Source organism: Lissotriton helveticus, chromosome 7 (genome assembly GCF_964261635.1).
Source record: "Lissotriton helveticus chromosome 7, aLisHel1.1, whole genome shotgun sequence".
Taxonomy (NCBI): Eukaryota; Metazoa; Chordata; class Amphibia; order Caudata; family Salamandridae; genus Lissotriton; species Lissotriton helveticus.
The window spans coordinates 1614486984-1614507061 of NC_136068.1; the positions used below are offsets into that span (position 1 = coordinate 1614486984).

Here is a 20078-nt window from a genome sequence, read left to right on the forward strand (position 1 = left end):
ACCAGTAATGCGTAGGTTGTTTCTACGCGACCTCGCCTCCAGATCGTCGTTCTTAGCACGGATGATGCCTAGGAGCTCTCCATATGTAACAGCTGTTCCTTAGTTTCCACGTGGAATTCAGTGTGACCATTTTCAAGGGTATCTAGTCGGGTCTCGTGCACAACTACCTGGGTCTTGACCGAGGCCAGCTGCGTAGTTAGGGTATCTAGCTTCGAATCTATATTTCTCAAACTGGAACGCATCTCCAACATGAGGGTGCGCAGGTCTTCACCCTGATCTTCCACGAGCAGTTCCTGCTGTCCGTCCGATTGCGCATCTGGATTTGACTCAGCAAGTCGCGTGGTCCGTTTGTTGTCGAAAGTAAGCTTTGGTTGGTTAGCGTCTTGTTTGCCCATGATGTAAAGGCAGTTAGATGGTGCAGACCACAAAAAGCGACAGCCCGCACCCAGCACCCTCCGTCACCACTCCGCACCAGCATGATCCTCTGGAGCTGCTATATTTCTCTCCTCTTCAAGCTCCTCCAAAGCCTCCCAGTGCTACACGTCTCATAACACTATCTTAGGACCTATCAATGAGAGTTGGCCGTGTCATTCAGGGGGTGTCTAGTTAATCCACGCTTCCTACGTTGGCTTCCCCCAAAAGTTCACCTCGCAGGCCACAGTGTCACAGGTCAAAGACGCCGTGCATAGAGGGCTATGGGGCATCTGAGTTAAAAACCCCAAGAGTTCACCAATACTTAGCCAGGGTACTGCGTGGCAGAATTTGCGGCACTGTAAGTGGACGGCAGGGCGACCCCCTCAGCAACCAGCCACGGCTCAAGAATCTACACAGACCTCAGATCCAGTTCAGCCACGCAGGGCCCCATGTCCGCAAACCTCCAATTCAGGGTATGGCTTACAGACTCAGGGTCCACAGATAAACAAAGACTCTCCCAGAGCGGGCCTCCGCTGCGCAGACCGGTCCGATATCAGGGCGACCGACTCCATGCCCACATCTATGCTCCAGCACAAGCGCAACATATTATAGTTGGTGCCCAGCTGAGATCCGCAGCACCTCGCAGCGTGGGCTCGGCGCCGGCAGCAGCTAGAGACAAACAGCAGAATCAAGGCGCCAATTGTCTCCCACCGTCCTTCTCGGCGGCAGTGCAGCGCGTCCTCAAAATGGTGTTGCGGGGCACCATTTCAACACATCGCCGTCTCGCTACACACTCGCCCCCTCAGGTGCCAGCAGGGGTGTTAGGAGCAGAGGACACCGCCGTTCTCCGTACCCTGAAGCAGCGTCCAGCCTCCAGAGTTCAGAGCTGCCCCAGTCAGGTGACATCCGCCTGCTCAATAAGTCTGCGGCCCGTGGCCCATTAGCAGCTGCGGGCTCAAGTTTCAGGCCGCCCGCACACAGTATGCCCAGCGGGACAGAACGCCACAAGCAGCCGGTGACTCAGCAAATGTTCACGCCGTCCAGCCTCGGGGCACTCGCGGGACCCAAGAACGGCAGCCACAGGATCCACATTTGTTCCGCCATCTGCAGGCACCAGTCACAGGCATAACACAGCTCCATATGTGAGGATAATAAAAGGATTAACTTCCTGGCTGGCAGAGCGCACTCAGAGAGAGGCCATTCCGCTGCACGGCAGACCACGCCCCCCAAAGTTTTCTATATTTCATTGCGAATTAAACAACATATTTAAATATTTGCGAATTTGTTTGTGATATACTTATTTCTATATTTTGGTGTATTGTTTTGAGGTTCAAATAATAGAACTTTCTTAGGTTTTGGGGTCTCCGGCTTCCAATAATGACTCAGTGGGGGTTCCCGGATGCCAGTAATGAATCAGTGGGGAGGTCCTCAGAAGTCAAAAACTTAAGAGCCACTGCTCTAGCTCCTTGAAAGAACACGTACACTGTGTCATGCTTGGAAGGGGAGGCTGTACTACCAGTGAGTAGAGGAGTAGCAGTCTGACTAAGAGTAAGGCCAGTCCAAGGTGTAGCTGAGTGAATGCTCCCTTTGGAGGTTGTAATGAGGAGTGCTCCCTAGTGCATCTGTCCAGAATTCCATAAGAGTTGTTTCCATGACTTCAATTTTCTTAGGCGTATTTTTATAGCTCCTGCCTACCATTTACATGGTACTGCATTTCCTTTGGAATATTGGTACCCTTTGCGGTTCTGGGGTACTTGGTAACCAGAGTCAAAGTGAGCAGTTGGCATTTTATTTGGTTGCATTTCATATAATTTAGTAATTGATTGTACTGAAAGGAGTCAAACTAGATTGTGTTATGGCTTTGTGTAGATCCTTATGCACATGGATGTTTGTGTCAAAGTATAGTTAATAAGCTTTGAGTGGTTGCTATGTTTTGGACATGCTACAGACCAACTGGCTTGATGCCTTGAAGAACTGGGTATGATACCCTAAAGACTTCATCTTGGGACTTGAAGAAGATCCCTATCCCCGTATGGGGTGGTGATTTCTTGCTTTGCGTTATCTTTGGAATGTTTTGGACAGAAAACTCTGCAGCAGGTTCTTGGCACAGTGAGCTGTCCAGCTTTGCACCAAGTGATACAGACAAACTAGGGCAGAGGGCAAATATGTATCAGACTAAATACATATGGTCACCCAAAAGGGTGATAGGACAGGCTTATCTTTTTATGTGCTGAGTCCTTGCTATGAATGTAGAGCCTTTGCAGTCACATAATTACTATTAGTGAAATTCAACTTTTGGTTTGTGAGTACTAAATATTATTAAATGTACACTAATGTGTAAGTTTCTGTGAATCAGGACCGAAGTCTTATATGTACTTCTGTCCTATTTGTACTGCTGTTTCTGGGTTTGTAACTTGCTACTACCTCTCACAATATGCCTTAATTGCTTGTCTTAGTCTTTTTATGCACAAGATTATCCAGAAGTAACTAACATGTGTGGAATTCAGGCCATAGAGCACCAGTGATAAATGACAGTATCCACTAAGTATACTACGCAAGCCCTGTGGTGCTGACTGACAGTACACATAACATGAAAAATTGTCAGATCAGACGTGCCCAAATACATGCAAAGACACCTCATCAACCGGATTGGTATGCAGACATGTTATCAGATGGACACTAATGGTGGCCCATCGTCATGTTACAGATGTACAAATAGGGCTCATCAAACAGACCTTTGAAGAACATGAGAGCAGAAAATACAGAGACATGGCCTCTAACCAGACTGATGGTCACAACACTGCATCAGCCAGATACATGTGTGTATCTGTGTACACTTACACATTCTTTCTCTCTCACTCTTCTGAGACTGAATTGCTGATCAAGTCACCAGTGGAAGCAAAGATTACCTTTGTTTAGGGAGTAGTATGGATTTCCATTTGCTTCCTCATAGAGCTGGGTGTGTATGGTGTAGATCTTCAATGTGGTCCATGAGAGGGTAGACCATGTTTGCAGCTTTTTCCACTTCCCTCTCCCAGGTTTGTCAACCCAAAGGCATAGCCTGGCAGACTTGCGAGCGATTTATACCACCCATCCATCCATGGATGAGCATCCGTTCACATATCCTTCCTGCTCCACAACAAAGACCATGCTGAACCTCAGTTCCCATTAACTGGTTAACTTACCCCATGCCTCCTATGTCTGCCTAAACATAGCTTGGGATACACCAACATCCTGTGACGTTGCAAAGAATGGCCATGGAACCTATTTAATGTATCCTTTCCTGGCGTTTTTTTTAGGCTAAGCATGTAGTGCTTCACAACTTTTGTAATCTTTCCTTGTGTCTGTAAGGTAGTCATGTTCCCCTTCCAATATCGCCACACATCCAAGGGGTAAGTCTGGACTGTACAACATCCACATGCACTTCTCCAAGCCATCTCCCACCCCTCCCCCAAGACAATGTATGTTTCTGTCCACTATGCACCGCCACACCGCATCACTGTGACCTGTCTGAGTACATACAACACTGAGAACAGATAATGTCCCATTGACCGCTTACACTGCCCGGGCTCAGCCAGTGAGCCAGTGGCCATTTAGCAAAACGGTGCCCTTAAAGCCAAGTCTCAACTGGAAGCACCTAAACATTTTTGTAAACCTCTCTCCTATATCCTTGGTACTCTCCAAAACTAAGCTTGGGGCACCTCCTTTCCTTGTGACTCCCTATCTGCTCCTCATCCCAGCTGACGCCCTCTCCATACACTGAGCCTGTAAGACTCCCAAGGTTCTGCAGGCACTTTCAATATGCATCTCAAAAGCTGAGCCTGGTGCACCCCAGTGAGCTCTCCATCTGCTCCGTTACGCTTCCTGCGCAGTGCAGTTCCACTGAAGTCGTTAGACAGACAAGTGAAAGGTAATCGCTTTGTTCCGGGTCTTATCTCAGTGGACCACAAACACTAGGTTCTCCACGGTGTGGAGTTTGACTTACTGTGATGCACTCGTAAATCATGGGGTGGGGAGAAGGAAAAATGTTGGATCCAACCACTTTCCTTAGGACAGTAATCTTGTCTGCATAATCACAGGGTTAGTTGGTATGCATCCTCCACCAGGAGGTTGTAACCCGAGGTTAAAAGCAGTAGTGTCCAGTGATAAGTGATGTGAGTGATATTTAAAATAACTCGGACAGCCGGGGTAAGTATTTATTATTCCGGATTCGAGTTAAGACAAGAAAAATATTGGTTGATATGCGTGGGGAGAATTGTAAGGATTCTCACGCTATCTATTTTCGTTAGATTAAAAGGTCAAAGGACATCACTTATCACTGGCACTACTGCTTTTAACCTCGGGTTACAACCTCCTGGTGGAGGATGCATACCAACTAACCCTGTGATTATGCAGACACGAGAGTGCAATAGCGGAGAACCAAGATATACCGCTACCCACAAAAACACCCACTCACGTGTATGAGGGTTTTTCACCAAGGGACATCCCAGGGACCTGAAAACCCAGGTTAGCAGGACAAGTGATCCAACCCCCCCCACAATTGATTTACAAGATTACTGTGATGCAGTCAGGCGCACATGGGACTGCAATAGTTCTGAGTTTTATATTACTTCTCTCCTTTGCAGTATTGGATACAGCCGGCCAGGAGGAGTTTGGTGCAATGCGGGAGCAGTACATGAGAACAGGAGAAGGCTTCCTTTTAATATACGCCATCAATGACCGGGCAAGGTAGGATCCATTTTCTGTTTGTTTGTCTATCATGTCTAGTCTATCTGTCGTATCAAGTCGATCTGTCATATGTCGTATCTAGTCTATATGTTGTATCTAGTCTATCTGTTCTGTCTGTCCCATCTAGTCTATCTGTCCTATCTGTCCTCGTATCAAGTCGATCTGTCATATGTCGTATCTAGTCTATATGTTGTATCTAGTCTATCTGTTCTGTCTGTCCCATCTAGTCTATCTGTCCTATCTGTCCTATCTGCCCTATCTAGTCTATCTGTCATATCTAGCCTGCCGGTCTACCAGTTGGAAGTGGACAAGACCTTGAGATTCAAAATGCTCACTGTCTGCTTTTCTATGTCAGTGTCAGTTGTCTGGAAAGATGAGATGGCTTAGAGATTTCCTGTATTTCTTTGTATCCATAGGTATCTTTGTTAATTTCTGCCTATTCAAGTCACAATCATGGCCAATTATCCTGTCTTGAATATAGTGAAGGAAGACAGCTTGCCCCAGACCTTCAACAATGCAGATTTTCTACGCCTTTGCTCCCTGTCAGCCACTTTGTTGTTCCCTGGGACAGTATCAATTACAAAATAACTCGATTCTTTATCATCACTGTTAAGTTCTTCTTAGAAATGGCGGGTAACCCCACACCATGGAGGATAGGAATTCTCCATAATTCCTTTCCTTGTACTTTACTACTCTTATAGGCTAAAAACAAAGGTTAATTTGACCTTCTAGTTAGATGAATATGTCAGTGACATTAAGGGTTTTAAATTAAAAAAAAACATAAAAATCACGGGTTATACTTACCAGAGCTAACTGTAACTGGTGCCCCTGCCATGCAATGCTTATGACCTCGCATAATACATCACTCATGACATGTTCTTTGACATAAATAATGACATTACTCGTGACATCTCAAATGACATCATTAATGATATCACTGATGATATCACTGAAAGACATCATCCAAGTCTTTGGCCGTGCACAGTATGGGGCTGGCCAACCCCTCCAAGGCCCCCAACCCTGTGCTGCGCACGGCCTTTTGTTACATGTGACGTGGAATTGGCCACAGGGCCTGGTTTGCCGCCAAGCCCTATGTCCAACTCCCCACAGGCAGCCACCCGGAGACAGCCAACCACATGCCCCGCAAGGTCTTTGGTCGTGCATGGTGCGGGGTTAGCCGGAGTGCCTGTCTTGCCTCCGGGGCCTGCCTCCAACTCCCTGCAGGCAGCCAACCCCATACTGCACTCAGGCGTTGGCCGTGCGCAGCAGGGGTGTTGGCCACCAGCAGGCTGCTAACCCCACACCGCGCACAGCCTTTTGGCGTGCGCAGCGGATGGTTGGCCTTTGGTCCCTATCCCCAGGGCTAGTTTGAGTAAAAAGGGAAGGGGCCGTTTGGCCTCACCCCCAAGCCATAAACTCCGTCCCCGGGGCAAAATACAATTAAACAAAGGAATCCCCTGGTGCTTTATGACATTGTGAAGGGGAGGAAAGTCTTCATGGCGGAGGGGGAACTGCATGGCTCCCCTCCCGTAGTCTTATTGGGCCCTGGGGACCCCATACCCAGAGCTGTGGTTTATTAAAAAGGGGAGGGAGGCCCCTCGGCTCCCTCCCCATGGCCATATTAGTCCCCAGGGGCCCTGTCCTCCAGGGCCAAGTAATTTATAAAGGGAGAGGGTGCGCGGCCCTCTTTCCCGAGCCTTCTCAGGGCTTGGGACCATCTATTTTTTTAAGAGGGGGAGGTGGACCCAAGCCTCATTCATTCCTCTGGACCCTATTCCCAGGGCTGTATTTATTTTAGAGGGTAAGTGGGCCGCGTGTCCCCCTTCCCCGAGCCCCATTAGGCCCTGGGGACCCTATGCCCCAGGGCTGTATTTTTTTAAGGGGAGCTCCCTGAGCCTATTATGGCCCCAAGGACCCTATCCCCAGGGACCCACCGCATATAAAGGTGGGTGCCCCAGTGCCCACCCGGGGCACCCAACATACACCAATTAGGGGCCACAGACAGAGCCCAAGGGTTTCTGTGCCCCGGCCAGCTCCTCCACATGGCGCGAGAGCCAGCATTGCTCCCACCTTGAGGGAATCACGTGAGATGGCAGCAAAAATGATAATTAAAAAAAAAATGTAAATCATTTTGGTCTCCCTACCCCATTGAGCCTAAGAGGACATGGCGTTCTTAACCTACACTCATAAATATTTTTTTTTATTTTTACCTTAGGATAGGGGACTTAGGGTCTTGGTTAGTTGGTGGCGGTCCTGGGACCGCCGTACACGTGGTTGGCGGTCCAGCCGCTACCATCGCATCGGGCCTCCCGCTCGACCAGATGGTGGCAGTGGGACCGCCACAAGACCTCCACCGCCGCTAGGATCCTCCAGCAGCAGTAGTGGTGAAAGCAAGCAGGAATCGCAGCGGTGCTGTTGCCTGCACAACCGAGCAGATTCCGAACTGCCTTTCCACCAAGCAGCCTTCTCACCAACCATTTCATGGCTGAAACCTCGTCATGAAATGCTTGGTGGAAAGGCATGTAAGGGGGCATCCAACAGAATGCCTGGGCCAATCTGCCTGCAGGGGCACGTTTGTATGTGCTCTGTATGGCATGCATAACCTGGTGCATGCCACACGGTGCACGGATGTGCTGGAGGCGCTGTCACAGCAGCAGTATGCTTTTTACTATCTCCTATGAGCCAAACATTCCTGCTGCTGCTGCTGCACCACCAGCCCTGGATTAGTGTTGTAATCCGGAGGGCAGGAATGCAGACGGCTTGTTGGTTTTCCTCGAACCTCCACAGCAGAGGTCTAACAGGGAGACCGCCAAACTCTAAATCAGGCCCCAAGTCCAGTAACGGCTACCAGCAACATTTTTATCATGTTGCTAGCAGCCAATCGGAGAGCTTACTCTAGAGGCAGTCTGACTCCTGCTTGAGCGGGATGGTCTAAGGGGAAAAAGCTTCCTGGGCCAATCACAGTGCTCTATTTTTAAATTGCCACTCTCGCGGACCCAACCGTCCAGATCTACAATTATCTTTAAACATTCATTTTTCAAAAACTATTTAATGGGTTTACACCAAATCACAAAAAGCACAATCTGTGGACCAAGATCTAGTTTCATGCCAAATTTACTGTAATTCCGTTTTTATTGTATGCTTTTCTAAAGAAGTTTATGGAAAATGCATGGGGGCTTTCTCTCCTTTTTCTCGGCCACCGACTAATGGTTCACCCCGAAACTTTCCATGCACAAACTAGGCAAAAAAGAAAACGTTTTTGCACAGTTTTGTAACAATTAGTCAAATGGTGCCAACATTATTAGCAACACATCAAATGCTAACCTAACCGTAACTATTCTAGTTGGGCCCAGTATCCATATTTTGGTTTACTAATACCTTTTAGCACCTTTTAATGAATCTTCATGAAACTCTACCCAAAGGACGTTCATCTATGTCAGCTCCTACCTGTAAAGTCTAGAGGTGATCCGTCAAGCGAGAGGTGAGAAAAAGAGAGGATCCCAAAATGCGGTTTCCCCATACAGGTTTCCATAGGAAAATTCAACAGCAATACTGCAAAAAGGGCTGAAAGCAATAAGACTAAATTTGGCAGAAAGCTAGAGCTATGTCGTCCAGAGCGTGTGGTTTTTGTGTTGCACATCTGTTTAGTGGTTTTTGAGAAATTAAGGTGCAAACTTTATGTATACAACATGACATGAAGGATTCGGGGAACAGTCTTTAGATAATTTCTGATTGACTGCCACCACATCAACAAAGATGTGGTGGCAGCCCTTTTAGGACTTGAGGGACTTAGTCCTCGGTCCTGGAAAAATAATAAAAAAAACGTATGGGGAGCCAAGGGAGGAATACTCCGCCCCTCTGGCCTTGGTGTAGGGGAGAGGGGGTCCCAGGGAGAACAATTTAGGGGCAAAAGAGTTTTTTTGTCACCCTACAGTGCCAATACAAAAAAAAAACCTTTTTAGATTTCAACCCCCTGGTGGGCCAGGATTGGGGGTGGGGGATCTGAGTTTTTTCATCCACGACCGCTTTTCATATAATTGTGGGGGGTGCACGGCTACCCTCTATGAGCCTTATTTATTTATTTGTGGATTTATTGAGTGCCTACGAATCATCCCCGAAAGGATCTCTCGGCGCTATACAAGGAGAAAGATCAGGAGGATATAAATTTAAAAGAGCCATGTCTTCAACAGTTTTTTTAAAATTGATTAGTTCCCTGCGGGGAACTAATCCCCTGGACACCATGCCCAGGGATGATGGTTTTTCTTAGGAGAAGGCGAGTGCCTCCTAATAGGCCATATTTTTTTCACTACCATTGCATAAATGTATGTCTTTAGCATGTGTGGCTGTAGATGCACATGTTCGGCCTATTCCTGCCTTTCAGCATTGGACAAGTTGTTTTTTTGATGAAGTCTTTCAGGTAATGGGATGCACTTTGTCTCCTCATTTTTGAGGAGCAGTGTGCATGGGCATTGTAGGAAAGCCGATTATTAATAGCTGGGAATATTCACCTTCAGCTAGTAATAATACCACAATCACTAATAGGGTAGCTTGGAAAATGAGCAATCAGGCTTAACTTAGGAGACAGGTATTTATAAAGCATTTAATATCACCAAAACAAAAAATTTGTAAAAGACAGAACACAATAATAAATCAATACCAATGTATAACAATAGAGAATATGTTCATCTTAAAAATGACACCAAAATGACAGACATACAATGTAGGGAACCGGAGATATAACTTTTTAAAAGATTAAATAAATAAAAGTGCATTCCAGTGTAAAAAAGCTTAAAGCGCCACTTGCAGCTATTTGGTCGCGCAGGACCGAGAAAAAAGTCAAAGTTTTAGGCCGACTGCGATGCAGCGTGGGTCGAATAGGATGAGTGCTAGGTCCCGGTCAAATGTTTTTCTTCAGACTTAGTCTTTTTCTTGAAGCACTTCTCGTTAACGGGCTCCACTGCAAGTTTTTTTTTTGGTGTGGAGTTTTATATAGCGCGAACTAGACCCTAAGGTATCAGAGTGCTTTACATGAGAACCAGTTATGTTACAGACGGACACATACATTTTTAGGGCTCGGCCTCCGCCCACGAAAGTGGGAGGAGTTTCGAGATCCTAATGTTAAAGAAAAAAAAAAAGTATCTCCTAGGGCTTTGGCGAGACACATTCCACACATTCCTTAGTGTGTTATGTCATCTGGCCAGTGATTCGTCTTCGCTGTGGTGTCTTTTTAATAGCCTTGAAGTGATAGGGTAAATGTCATTTTAGTCGGCCATGTTGGGCATTTTTCGTTCGTGTGCGCGCAAAGAAGTACATTAATTATAATTAGGAGCTGTCAGGGTGCCTCCGTAAGTGAATCCAGATGGCCGGGCGCGTTCACCATTCAGCAGCGCTCAGCGCGCAGCTGCTGCATGCCAGGCCGGGAAAGGGCTTCATTAGCCTCACTCATCCGGCGCTGAGACAGCAAGACACGGGGGCCCACGGCCCCCTCCCTCATCTGTAACGGCGAAACAGGACAGATGCAATAAAGAGTGCCTAGGAGCTGGCTAGATGCACCATGGAGCGCTTCGAATTGGGTAAAAGATGCCCGTTTCAAAGCAGCCACATGCAACTTAACATACTTACAAGCGGGCGTGTGTGTACTTTACGGGGTGCTTCGAGTCATTCTGGGTGAAATAGCGAGCGCTTCGAAGAGGGCAGTGAGTAAAGAGTGCTACTTGTCTGCTGAATCATTCAGCCAGAGGAAGTCTCTGCCGAAGCTGTGAAAGCTGACATCTACAACCCTTCTGCACTCAGGCACATCCCGCGTTATTCACACCACCTCAGCCCTGCACGGCAGGCTTCATGGCAGTGGTGTAGCGCAAAGTGATGGCAGAGGCCTCCGAGTTTCACAGATGATTGGCCACCAAGGAGCAAGGCCTGGTGCCCTGAGCAGCCAGCCTGACGCCCTTCCTCCCTCTGAGCCACTTGCTCGGACCTTAACATGAAAATACAAAAGGAATGAATGCGTTGGTTTCGTCCCTCCTTCTGCCCAGAGCTTGCAGAGTGGCGGTGTTTTCTGCTGGACTCAATAAAATGTGTTTGGGGTTTGTGGTCTGACCAGAGTATTCTGGGGGCTCCCTGTAGTTCTTATACAAAAGTGGTTTGCACAATGAAGTCCGGCCGTCGCATAAACGGTGTCTGCAGCCTTTGCAGGGAAAGGCCCGGTTGCCAGACCCAGGGGACCTGCCAGCCTTCGGCTCAGGACCGGCTCCAGGAGTGTTGATGTGGATGGGCCACGGGTTTGTTTGGGTGGGCCACTGTGGGTCCAATTTTTGTCAATTCTGTAACCCCAAGCAGCACTGAAATTGTGTGAGCTTGGGCAAATATTTCATTTCACCAAAACTCGATGTTCTTCATATTTTCACATTCAGATACATGAATTAGAAAACCAACTATACAAAACCTATTGAGCTTCATTCAATAGACTAATGTTGCTCTTTAATTATCAGGGCCCACGTGACAACTGTTTTGCCTGTTGATTCACTAATAGCACTGCCACTAGTGTGAGGCCAGTGGCAGGCATGACTGTAAGCTCATGTTTAAAAATTATCACTTATAACAAGTGTGTTAGTGCAGCACTGTATTGTCACATATTTATGTCAAAGCTTCCTTGTGTTAAAGAAATACAGTCTCATCAATATTTTAAAAAGTGTATCATATTTTACATGATGTTTGTTATATGTTTTACATAGCAAACATTTTCAGGGCTCGGATTGTGCATGGCTCTAAGAGCCAAGCCAGAGCCTGAGCTCGGCTCTCCCTGTTAACTTGTTTCCTCTCTCACCTCTAACCCCAAAACCCATTTTCAATTTTAAAGACGGTGAAAACAACATTTCGACATGCTGACGTTGAGATTGATGGAGCACTTAACAGGTGCCTTCTCCGTGGCCTCTTCTGCCGTGATTGGGTGGGGCAAAGTTCACATTTGGGTGGGCCTGGCCCCTGCTTTGGCTCCTCGTAACCATGGGCAGAAGGAGACACTGGCTGAAGAACCATTAACTCACTGATGTACTCGACCAGCGTTCAACCCTGTTGCCTCGTGAATATACAAAGATTGCAGCAACATTAACCAACTGAGCTATCTTACCCGGATACGAGGGTGTGATCTGCAAATTAAACACGGAGCTTAGAGAATGTACAGTCGCTCACCTAGGTTTGTCCATTGGATTCTTCCCTGAGACCTGCAGGCTACACCCATACCTCAGCAGCAGGAGCATTAACCCTCAGGACTGTTTTACCAGCTAGTGCGCTTCCATTTGTTTTCGGGCTTCCATAGCCGCCTGCGTGTGATGGGACTACGGGCAGTGCAGAGTGCAGAATCAGAGTGCAGAATCAGAGTGCAGAATCAGAGTGCAGTTTGAGAGTGCAGAGTGCAGATTGAGAGTGGAGAGTGCAGTTTGAGAGTGCAGATTGAGAGTGCAGTTTGAGAGTGCAGTTTGAGAGTGTAGTTTGAGAGTGCAGTATGAGAGTTGAGAGTGCAGATTGAGAGTGCAGATTGAGAGTGCAGATTGAGAGTGCAGTTTGAGAGTGGAGAGTGCAGATTGAGAGTGCAGTTTGAGAGTGCAGTTTGAGAGTGCAGATTGAGAGTGCAGTTTGAGAGTGCAGTTTGAGAGTGCAGTATGAGACTTGAGAGTGCAGATTGAGAGTGCAGATTGATAGTGCAGATTGAGAGTGCAGAATCAGAGTGCAGAGTGCAGATTGCAGTTTGAGAGTGCAGTTTGAGAGTGCAGAGTGCAGATTGAGAGTGGAGAGTGCAGTTTGAGAGTGCAGATTGAGAGTGCAGATTGAGAGTGTAGTTTGAGAGTGCAGTATGAGAGTTGAGAGTGCAGTTTGAGAGTGCAGATTGAGAGTGCAGAATCAGAGTGCAGATTGCAGTTTGAGAGTGCAGTTTGAGAGTGCAGAGTGCAGATTGAGAGTGGAGAGTGCAGTTTGAGAGTGCAGATTGAGAGTGCAGTTTGAGAGTGCAGATTGAGAGTGCAGTTTGAGAGTGCAGATTGAGAGTGCAGAGTGGCAGTGAGTGCAGACTGAGTGCAGAGTGACAGTGAGTGCAGACTGAGTGCAGAGTGACAGTGAGTGCAGACTGAGTGCAGAGTGACAGTGAGTGCAGAGTGACAGTGAGTGCAGAGTGACAGTGAGTGCAGAGTGACAGTGAGTGCAGAGTGACAGTGAGTGCAGAGTGACAGCGAGTGCAGAGTGACAGCGAGTGCAGAGTGACAGCGAGTGCAGAGTGACAGCGAGTGCAGAGTGACAGCGAGTGCAGAGTGACAGTGAGTGCAGAGTGAGTGCAGAGTGACAGTGAGTGCAGAGTGACAGTGAGTGCAGAGTGACAGTGAGTGCAGAGTGACAGTGAGTGCAGAGTGACTGTAGAGTGAGTGCAGAGTGACAGTGAGTGCAGAGTGACAGTGAGTGCAGAGTGACAGCAGAGTGACAGTGACAGCAGAGTGACAGTGACTGCAGAGTGACAGCAGAGTGACAGCAGAGTGACAGTGAGTGCAGAGTGACAGTGAGTGCAGAGTGACAGTGAGTGCAGAGTGACAGTGAGTGCAGGGTGACAGTGAGTGCAGAGTGACAGTGGGGGCAGAGTGACAGTGAGGGCAGAGTGACTGTAGAGTGAGTGCAGAGTGAGTGCAGAGTGACAGTGAGTGCAGAGTGACAGTGAGTGCAGAGTGACAGTGAGTGCAGAGTGACAGCAGAGGGACAGTGAGTGCAGAGTGACAGTGAGTGCATAGTGACAGCAGAGTGACAGTGAGTGCAGAGTGACAGTGAGTGCAGAGTGACAGCAGAGTGACAGTGAGTGCAGAGTGACAGTGAGTGCAGAGTGACAGTGAGTGCAGAGTGACAGTGAGTGCAGAGTGACTGTAGAGTGAGTGCAGAGTGACAGTGAGTGACAGTGAGTGCAGAGTGACAGTGAGTGCAGAGTGACAGCAGAGTGACAGTGAGTGCAGAGTGACAGTGAGTGCAGAGTGACAGCAGAGTGACAGTGAGTGCAGAGTGACAGTGAGTGCAGAGTGACAGCAGAGTGACAGTGAGTGCAGAGTGACAGTGAGTGCAGAGTGACAGTGAGTGCAGAGTGACAGTGAGTGCGGAGTGACAGTGAGTGCAGAGTGACAGTGAGTGCAGAGTGACAGTGAGTGCAGAGTGACAGTGAGTGCAGAGTGACAGTGAGGGCAGAGTGACAGTGAGGGCAGAGTGACAGTGAGGGCAGAGTGACTGTAGAGTGAGTGCAGAGTGAGTGCAGAGTGACAGTGAGTGCAGAGTGACAGTGAGTGCAGAGTGACAGTGAGTGCAGAGTGACAGCAGAGTGACAGTGAGTGCAGAGTGACAGTGAGTGCAGAGTGACAGCAGAGTGACAGTGAGTGCAGAGTGACAGTGAGTGCAGAGTGACAGCAGAGTGACAGTGAGTGCAGAGTGACAGTGAGTGCAGAGTGACAGTGAGTGCAGAGTGACAGTGAGGGCAGAGTGACAGTGAGGGCAGAGTGACAGTGAGGGCAGAGTGACTGTAGAGTGAATGCAGAGGGAGTGCAGAGTGACAGTGAGTGCAGAGTGAGTGCAGAGTGACAGTGAGTGCAGAGTGAGTGCAGAGTGACAGTGAGTGCAGAGTGACAGTGAGTGCAGAGTGACAGTGAGTGCAGAGTGACAGTGAGTGCAGAGTGACTGTAGAGTGCAGAGTGACTGTAGAGTGCAGAGTGACTGTAGAGTGCAGAGTGACAGTGAGTGCAGAGTGACAGTGAGTGCAGAGTGACAGCAGAGTGACAGTGAGTGCAGAGTGACAGTGAGGGCAGAGGGACAGTGAGGGCAGAGTGACTGTAGAGTGAGTGCAGAGTGAGTGCAGAGTGACAGTGAGTGCAGAGTGACAGTGAGTGCAGAGTGACAATGAGTGCAGAGTGACAGTGATTGCAGAGTGACAGCAGAGTGACAGTGAGTGCAGAGTGACAGTGAGGGCAGAGTGACTGTAGAGTGAGTGCAGAGTGAGTGCAGAGTGACAGTGAGTGCAGAGTGAGTGCAGAGTGACAGTGAGTGCAGAGTGACAGTGAGTGCAGAGTGACAGTGAGTGCAGAGTGACAGTGAGTGCAGAGTGACAGTAGAGTGCAGAGTGACAGTAGAGTGCAGAGTGACAGTAGAGTGCAGAGTGACAGTAGAGTGCAGAGTGACTGTAGAGTGCAGAGTGACTGTAGAGTGCAGAGTGACAGTGAGTGCAGAGTGACAGTGAGTGCAGAGTGACTGTAGAGTGAGTGCAGAGTGAGTGCAGAGTGACAGTGAGTGCAGAGTGACAGTGAGTGCAGAGTGACAGCAGAGTGACAGTGAGTGCAGAGTGACAGTGAGTGCAGAGTGACAGTGAGTGCAGAGTGACAGTGAGTGACAGTGAGTGCAGAGTGACAGTGAGTGCAGAGTGACAGTGAGTGCAGAGTGACAGTGAGTGCAGAGTGACAGTGAGTGCAGAGTGACAGTGAGTGCAGAGTGACTGCAGAGACAGTGTGTCAGGGTGCACATTGTGTGAGTGTGCAGAATGAGTGTGCAGGGTAAACAGTGTGTGACTATGCAGGGTGACATTGGGAGTGTGCGGGTGAGCAGTGTGTGAATGTGTAGGGGCAGTGTGTGAGTGTGCAGAAAACACCACACACACATACACCACACACACATAACGCACACACAAACCACACACCTCAGTCTCTCAACACCACACACTTGTCACCACTCAACACAACACACTCACCACCACACTCACTCCCCAGGCTCACCCCCACAGACTCACCACCACACACTCACCAGCACACAGAAAACAACACACACAACAACACACCCCCAGCCGTCAATGAATGCTTTCACCATGCACAAACACCAACAACCATCATCCATCTGTGCACGCTTTTACCAAGCACACACCCACCAGCCGTCAGTGCACCCTTCCACCAGGCACACACACCTCCAGCCGGCAGTGCACTTTTCCACCAAGCAATCGCAGTATGGTACACTTTACTTTTAAACATATTCATATAAAGCACAGCATGCCACCATTGGTAAAATTACAATTCAACCAAGATACTTCCACTACACACCACATGCACACACTCCATAACACATGGCAAAAAGACATTGGCATTTACAATGCCATTAGCTCAAACTCAAATAAATCCGAGCCCGATTGCATTTCTAATGCTTGTTGTTCTTAGGCATGGAGAGATTAAGTGATTTGCCCAAAACCACAGAAGTCCCTACCGAGACTCAAAATTAGTTCCCCAGCTCTGAGGTCGACCGCCCTAGGTGTTAGGCCCCATTCGCTCCCCAGGTTCTCAGATGCGAAGTTCGAGTCGACGACGACGGCCTGCTGCAGCGTAATGCCTCGATTAATCTTTGTCCTTGAAGTCGATTGCTAGGAGCTCTGGAACTTTCCATGGGACAAACCAGCGCATTCAGGCCAATTTGCGAATTGACAACGGCGGATTGACATTCGAGTTGGCACAGTACTCCTCCTGGAGCTTTTCGGCTAAAATTTGTAGAAAGTTTCGAAACTTTCTGATATTTTTCCTTGTTGGTTCCTATGGGGAGATAAGTGTCTGGCAGCACCAGCCAAGGGTTCAGGGATTCTGGATTGCCTCTTAAGGGCTAGGACTCAATCTCTCGCAATGCACCTGTGCAGTCCAGAAACATCCAGTTGTAGCTGTTTAGCTGGGGTAGTCCTCTTTTTGTCTGCTGCAGGCGACTTCTTTCAGCACTTTTGTACCTGTTGCTGCTCAGGGAGTCCACTCCTTTTCCTTTGAGTCAGGTACAGTCCTTTCTTTGTGGAGCCTTGAGAGTGCAGCAGGCACAGTCCTTCCGAGTGGAAGCCTTCTGTGTTGCAGTTCAAGGGTCCAGCAGGGCAGTCCTTCGTCTTTAGTTCCAGGCAGTGTTCTGAGGAGCTCCTGCAGCTCTCCGATATTTATCCACAATTCTGGGCTGGCAAGAGGTGGGGACACGACAACAATAGGGTCAAAATTGCCTCCCTCTGCTATGGCCATTTACTGAGAAGTGTGGCATATTTTGACCAAGAATGCACTGTTCCCCAAATATTAAAATAGAGAAAATCTCTCCTTGGTGTGTGTCTAAATAACCGAACCCAAAGATGTGGCTAATGACTCACAACACTCCCCTTCCAGCCCCTCTCTCAATCAGATTAGGGGAGCTCCCATCTGACTTTTTGGGATCAAAGAAGTGGGGGCTAGCCTAGGTTCTGTGACATCTCTTCTCCTGCCTTTGAAGTCCAACTTATCTCTCTACTCCCTTTCCTCTCCCTTGGCTTTTCCAGGAAGCAAATGTCCTCCCACCAAATGGCTGTATTGTTTCAACCCAAGCCCTCTTCACACCTACTCAGGTAGCAGCTTGGCTCAGGCTGTGAAAGGATGGCCAGTCAAAAGAAGCTGCTACAGGGCTGTTTTAGGTAACTTTAGGATAGTAAGTTCTAAAACGACTTTCATGTAATACGTATAATTAATCTGACCGTAGCAAGTTGTTGGATTTATTGTAGCCATTATTTTGATACCTTAAATGGTATTGCTAGCTACTCCCAAGCACAGATAGACTTTATTAAGTTTTAATCAAGTCTTCCCATGTTAACCTATGGAGCTAGCAGTACTACAAAAAGGGAAAACTACTTTGACTGTTTTTCCCTACCTGCGAATATAAAACACTGTTTATATTGTCCTTGCTTTTTACAACAATGCACCCTACCTCCCCTTGGGGCACCCTGGACAGACCTTAAGGGGTGACATGTATGTAATAAAAAGGTCATTTTGAACTTTGGATGTAGTTTTAATTCCAAATTCGAATTTGGACATATCTTTATTTTAAAACCAGTCTGCAAGGCGGGCCTGGCTTTAAAGTGACACCAGACACCACAGCACTGCACATTTAAGTGCATTAAGTCCACTGGGGTCTCTTAAACGACATGCCCTACCATATAATAGGGACTTAAAGTTAGGTTACCAAGCCCAATTCACATTATACCAATTACCATATAGCTTTAGAGGACAGAGCACAGGCTATGGGCCTGGTCAGCATAGCTGAGTGCACCTTCAGAGTCAGTAGCCCTGAACATCAGTCAAAAAATTTAGTTAACAGGGCAAAAAGGATGACTATCCTAAAGGCATCAATTCCACATCAGATTTGTTTTTTCCACCATCAAGTTCAGATGTATTCGGACAAGGCTCCAAGGTTTGACACGCCACACACATTTTATTTCAGGCCCACATGGTACAACTTCTGCATCCAGCACAAAAAGAACCAATCAGTCAACTGCATTTGCCTTCTTTGAGACACTGCACAGACCAAGGTCCAGCGACCGAGTCCACGAATGGCAGGGCTACCAGGGCAGCATGCCTTCATCCTTGACCTTTGACAGTGGAGAATGTGGATACACAGAGGGTGATGAAATGGACGCCTTTTGAGAACTACCCCCGGTGTCATGCACCGGGGGTAGTTGCATCATGAGGTCCCGTGGTCAGACCATTATGAGGTTCGGTACTTGTGGCCATCCCCAGATACAATGACCACGAAGATGAGAATCTTGCCTCGCCTTCCACTGGAAGACCTTACAGTAACGAAAGGGGAGGTATTGGGGGCATTGCAAGATACATCACAATACCCCCAACATCTTCAGTGAACAGGACCCTCTTTGGCCAGAGGAAGGAGAGGACGTCAACCCTTCCACCATTCTGCCATACCCAATCAAGAGGCTATCTCCTCAAGTTGACTCGAACCCTGAAGAAGAAGAGGAAGCTGTACTGACTCCCCCCAAGAACAGCGGCCCTCTCTCCAAACCTAACAAGAGGTCCCACGTCATGGCAGAACACCACTCTGGAGTGAGTTGGGCATAAAGCTCTGCGCACAAGACAGTACCGCCCCTGCTGACTTTGTACTCTAGTTGGCACTGGGTGAAGGCTTCAGATCTGAAAAAGGACCTGCCCGAAGAAGTCACACCTCTCAGCCATCGATCCCCAAAGATGTCACCCCTCTCAGCCATTGATCCCCAGAAGTTAGAAGGTCACTGACAAGTCTTGATGCCAATGCCCAGGCCCCTGTTTACTCTGAAGCCAGTGTCAACACCAAAAGTACCATTGACCACTGGCTCCAAGGATTCAGAGTAGGCCATCCTACCAAGTCTCCATGAAGAGCTTGATGCAAGGCAGAAGTGTCTGTTCATTCATTTACTAGGAAAATTTCAGCCAAACCATCTCCATCAAAGGCAGTAAAGAATGTGCCTCGAAAGAGGAGGTTTGCCTTTCAGAGGGAAACCGGATCATAGGAACTCACCCCCAGCCTCCTAGGATCTGATGCGCAACAAGATATAGAGACAGGGGCACTAGCCCCTTCTATGCTCCACCTCCAAAACTGCCTTCAACTCCTCCACCTCGATTGCTGCTCTCGCAACCCCCCTCCCCCCAACCTCCCCCACTGCCTGCGCCAATCACCTGAGTGGTCTTCCTGCTTCTGTTCTGACCCAAAAGACACACAATTGATGGACAGAATGCAGAACAAATCAATATATGTATCCATAGTCAAGAGATCTGGGTTAAATCCATCATTAGTTTGCTCACCATGCCACCCCAGTTTAGACCTGGCCATATGAAAATCAGTCTTGACCCTGTGCCTCATGGGAACAGTCCTTATTATTTACAACAAGGGGTGGTGATGGACAGAGTCTCTGAATTAAGCAGAATACTCTCACCCAGTCAAGAGATCAGGGCTAGATCCAACACTGTTTTTTAGCTCATTGCACCATCCCAGTTTCAGAACCTGGCTGTATGCAAATTAGTCTGTCCCTGGCCCAGTGCATCATGGGAACAGGGCAGACCAGACTACAAAAGCCAATTCTTACACTGGGAAGGAAACAAGCTTCCGGGGACCGGTTTCTGGCATTTCAG

At 48.2% G+C, this 20078-nt stretch overlaps 1 protein-coding gene across 1 annotated transcript in view; it reads left to right on the plus strand.

Annotated features, from left to right (window-relative positions):
- RRAS (RAS related) overlaps window positions 1-20078 on the plus strand; it is a 153689-nt gene that overhangs the window by 72877 nt on the left and 60734 nt on the right. The window contains exon 3 of the mRNA XM_078655281.1: window positions 5040-5142. Within this exon, the coding sequence (XP_078511407.1) occupies window positions 5040-5142 (103 nt within the window). The remainder of the gene's footprint in view (window positions 1-5039; window positions 5143-20078) is intronic.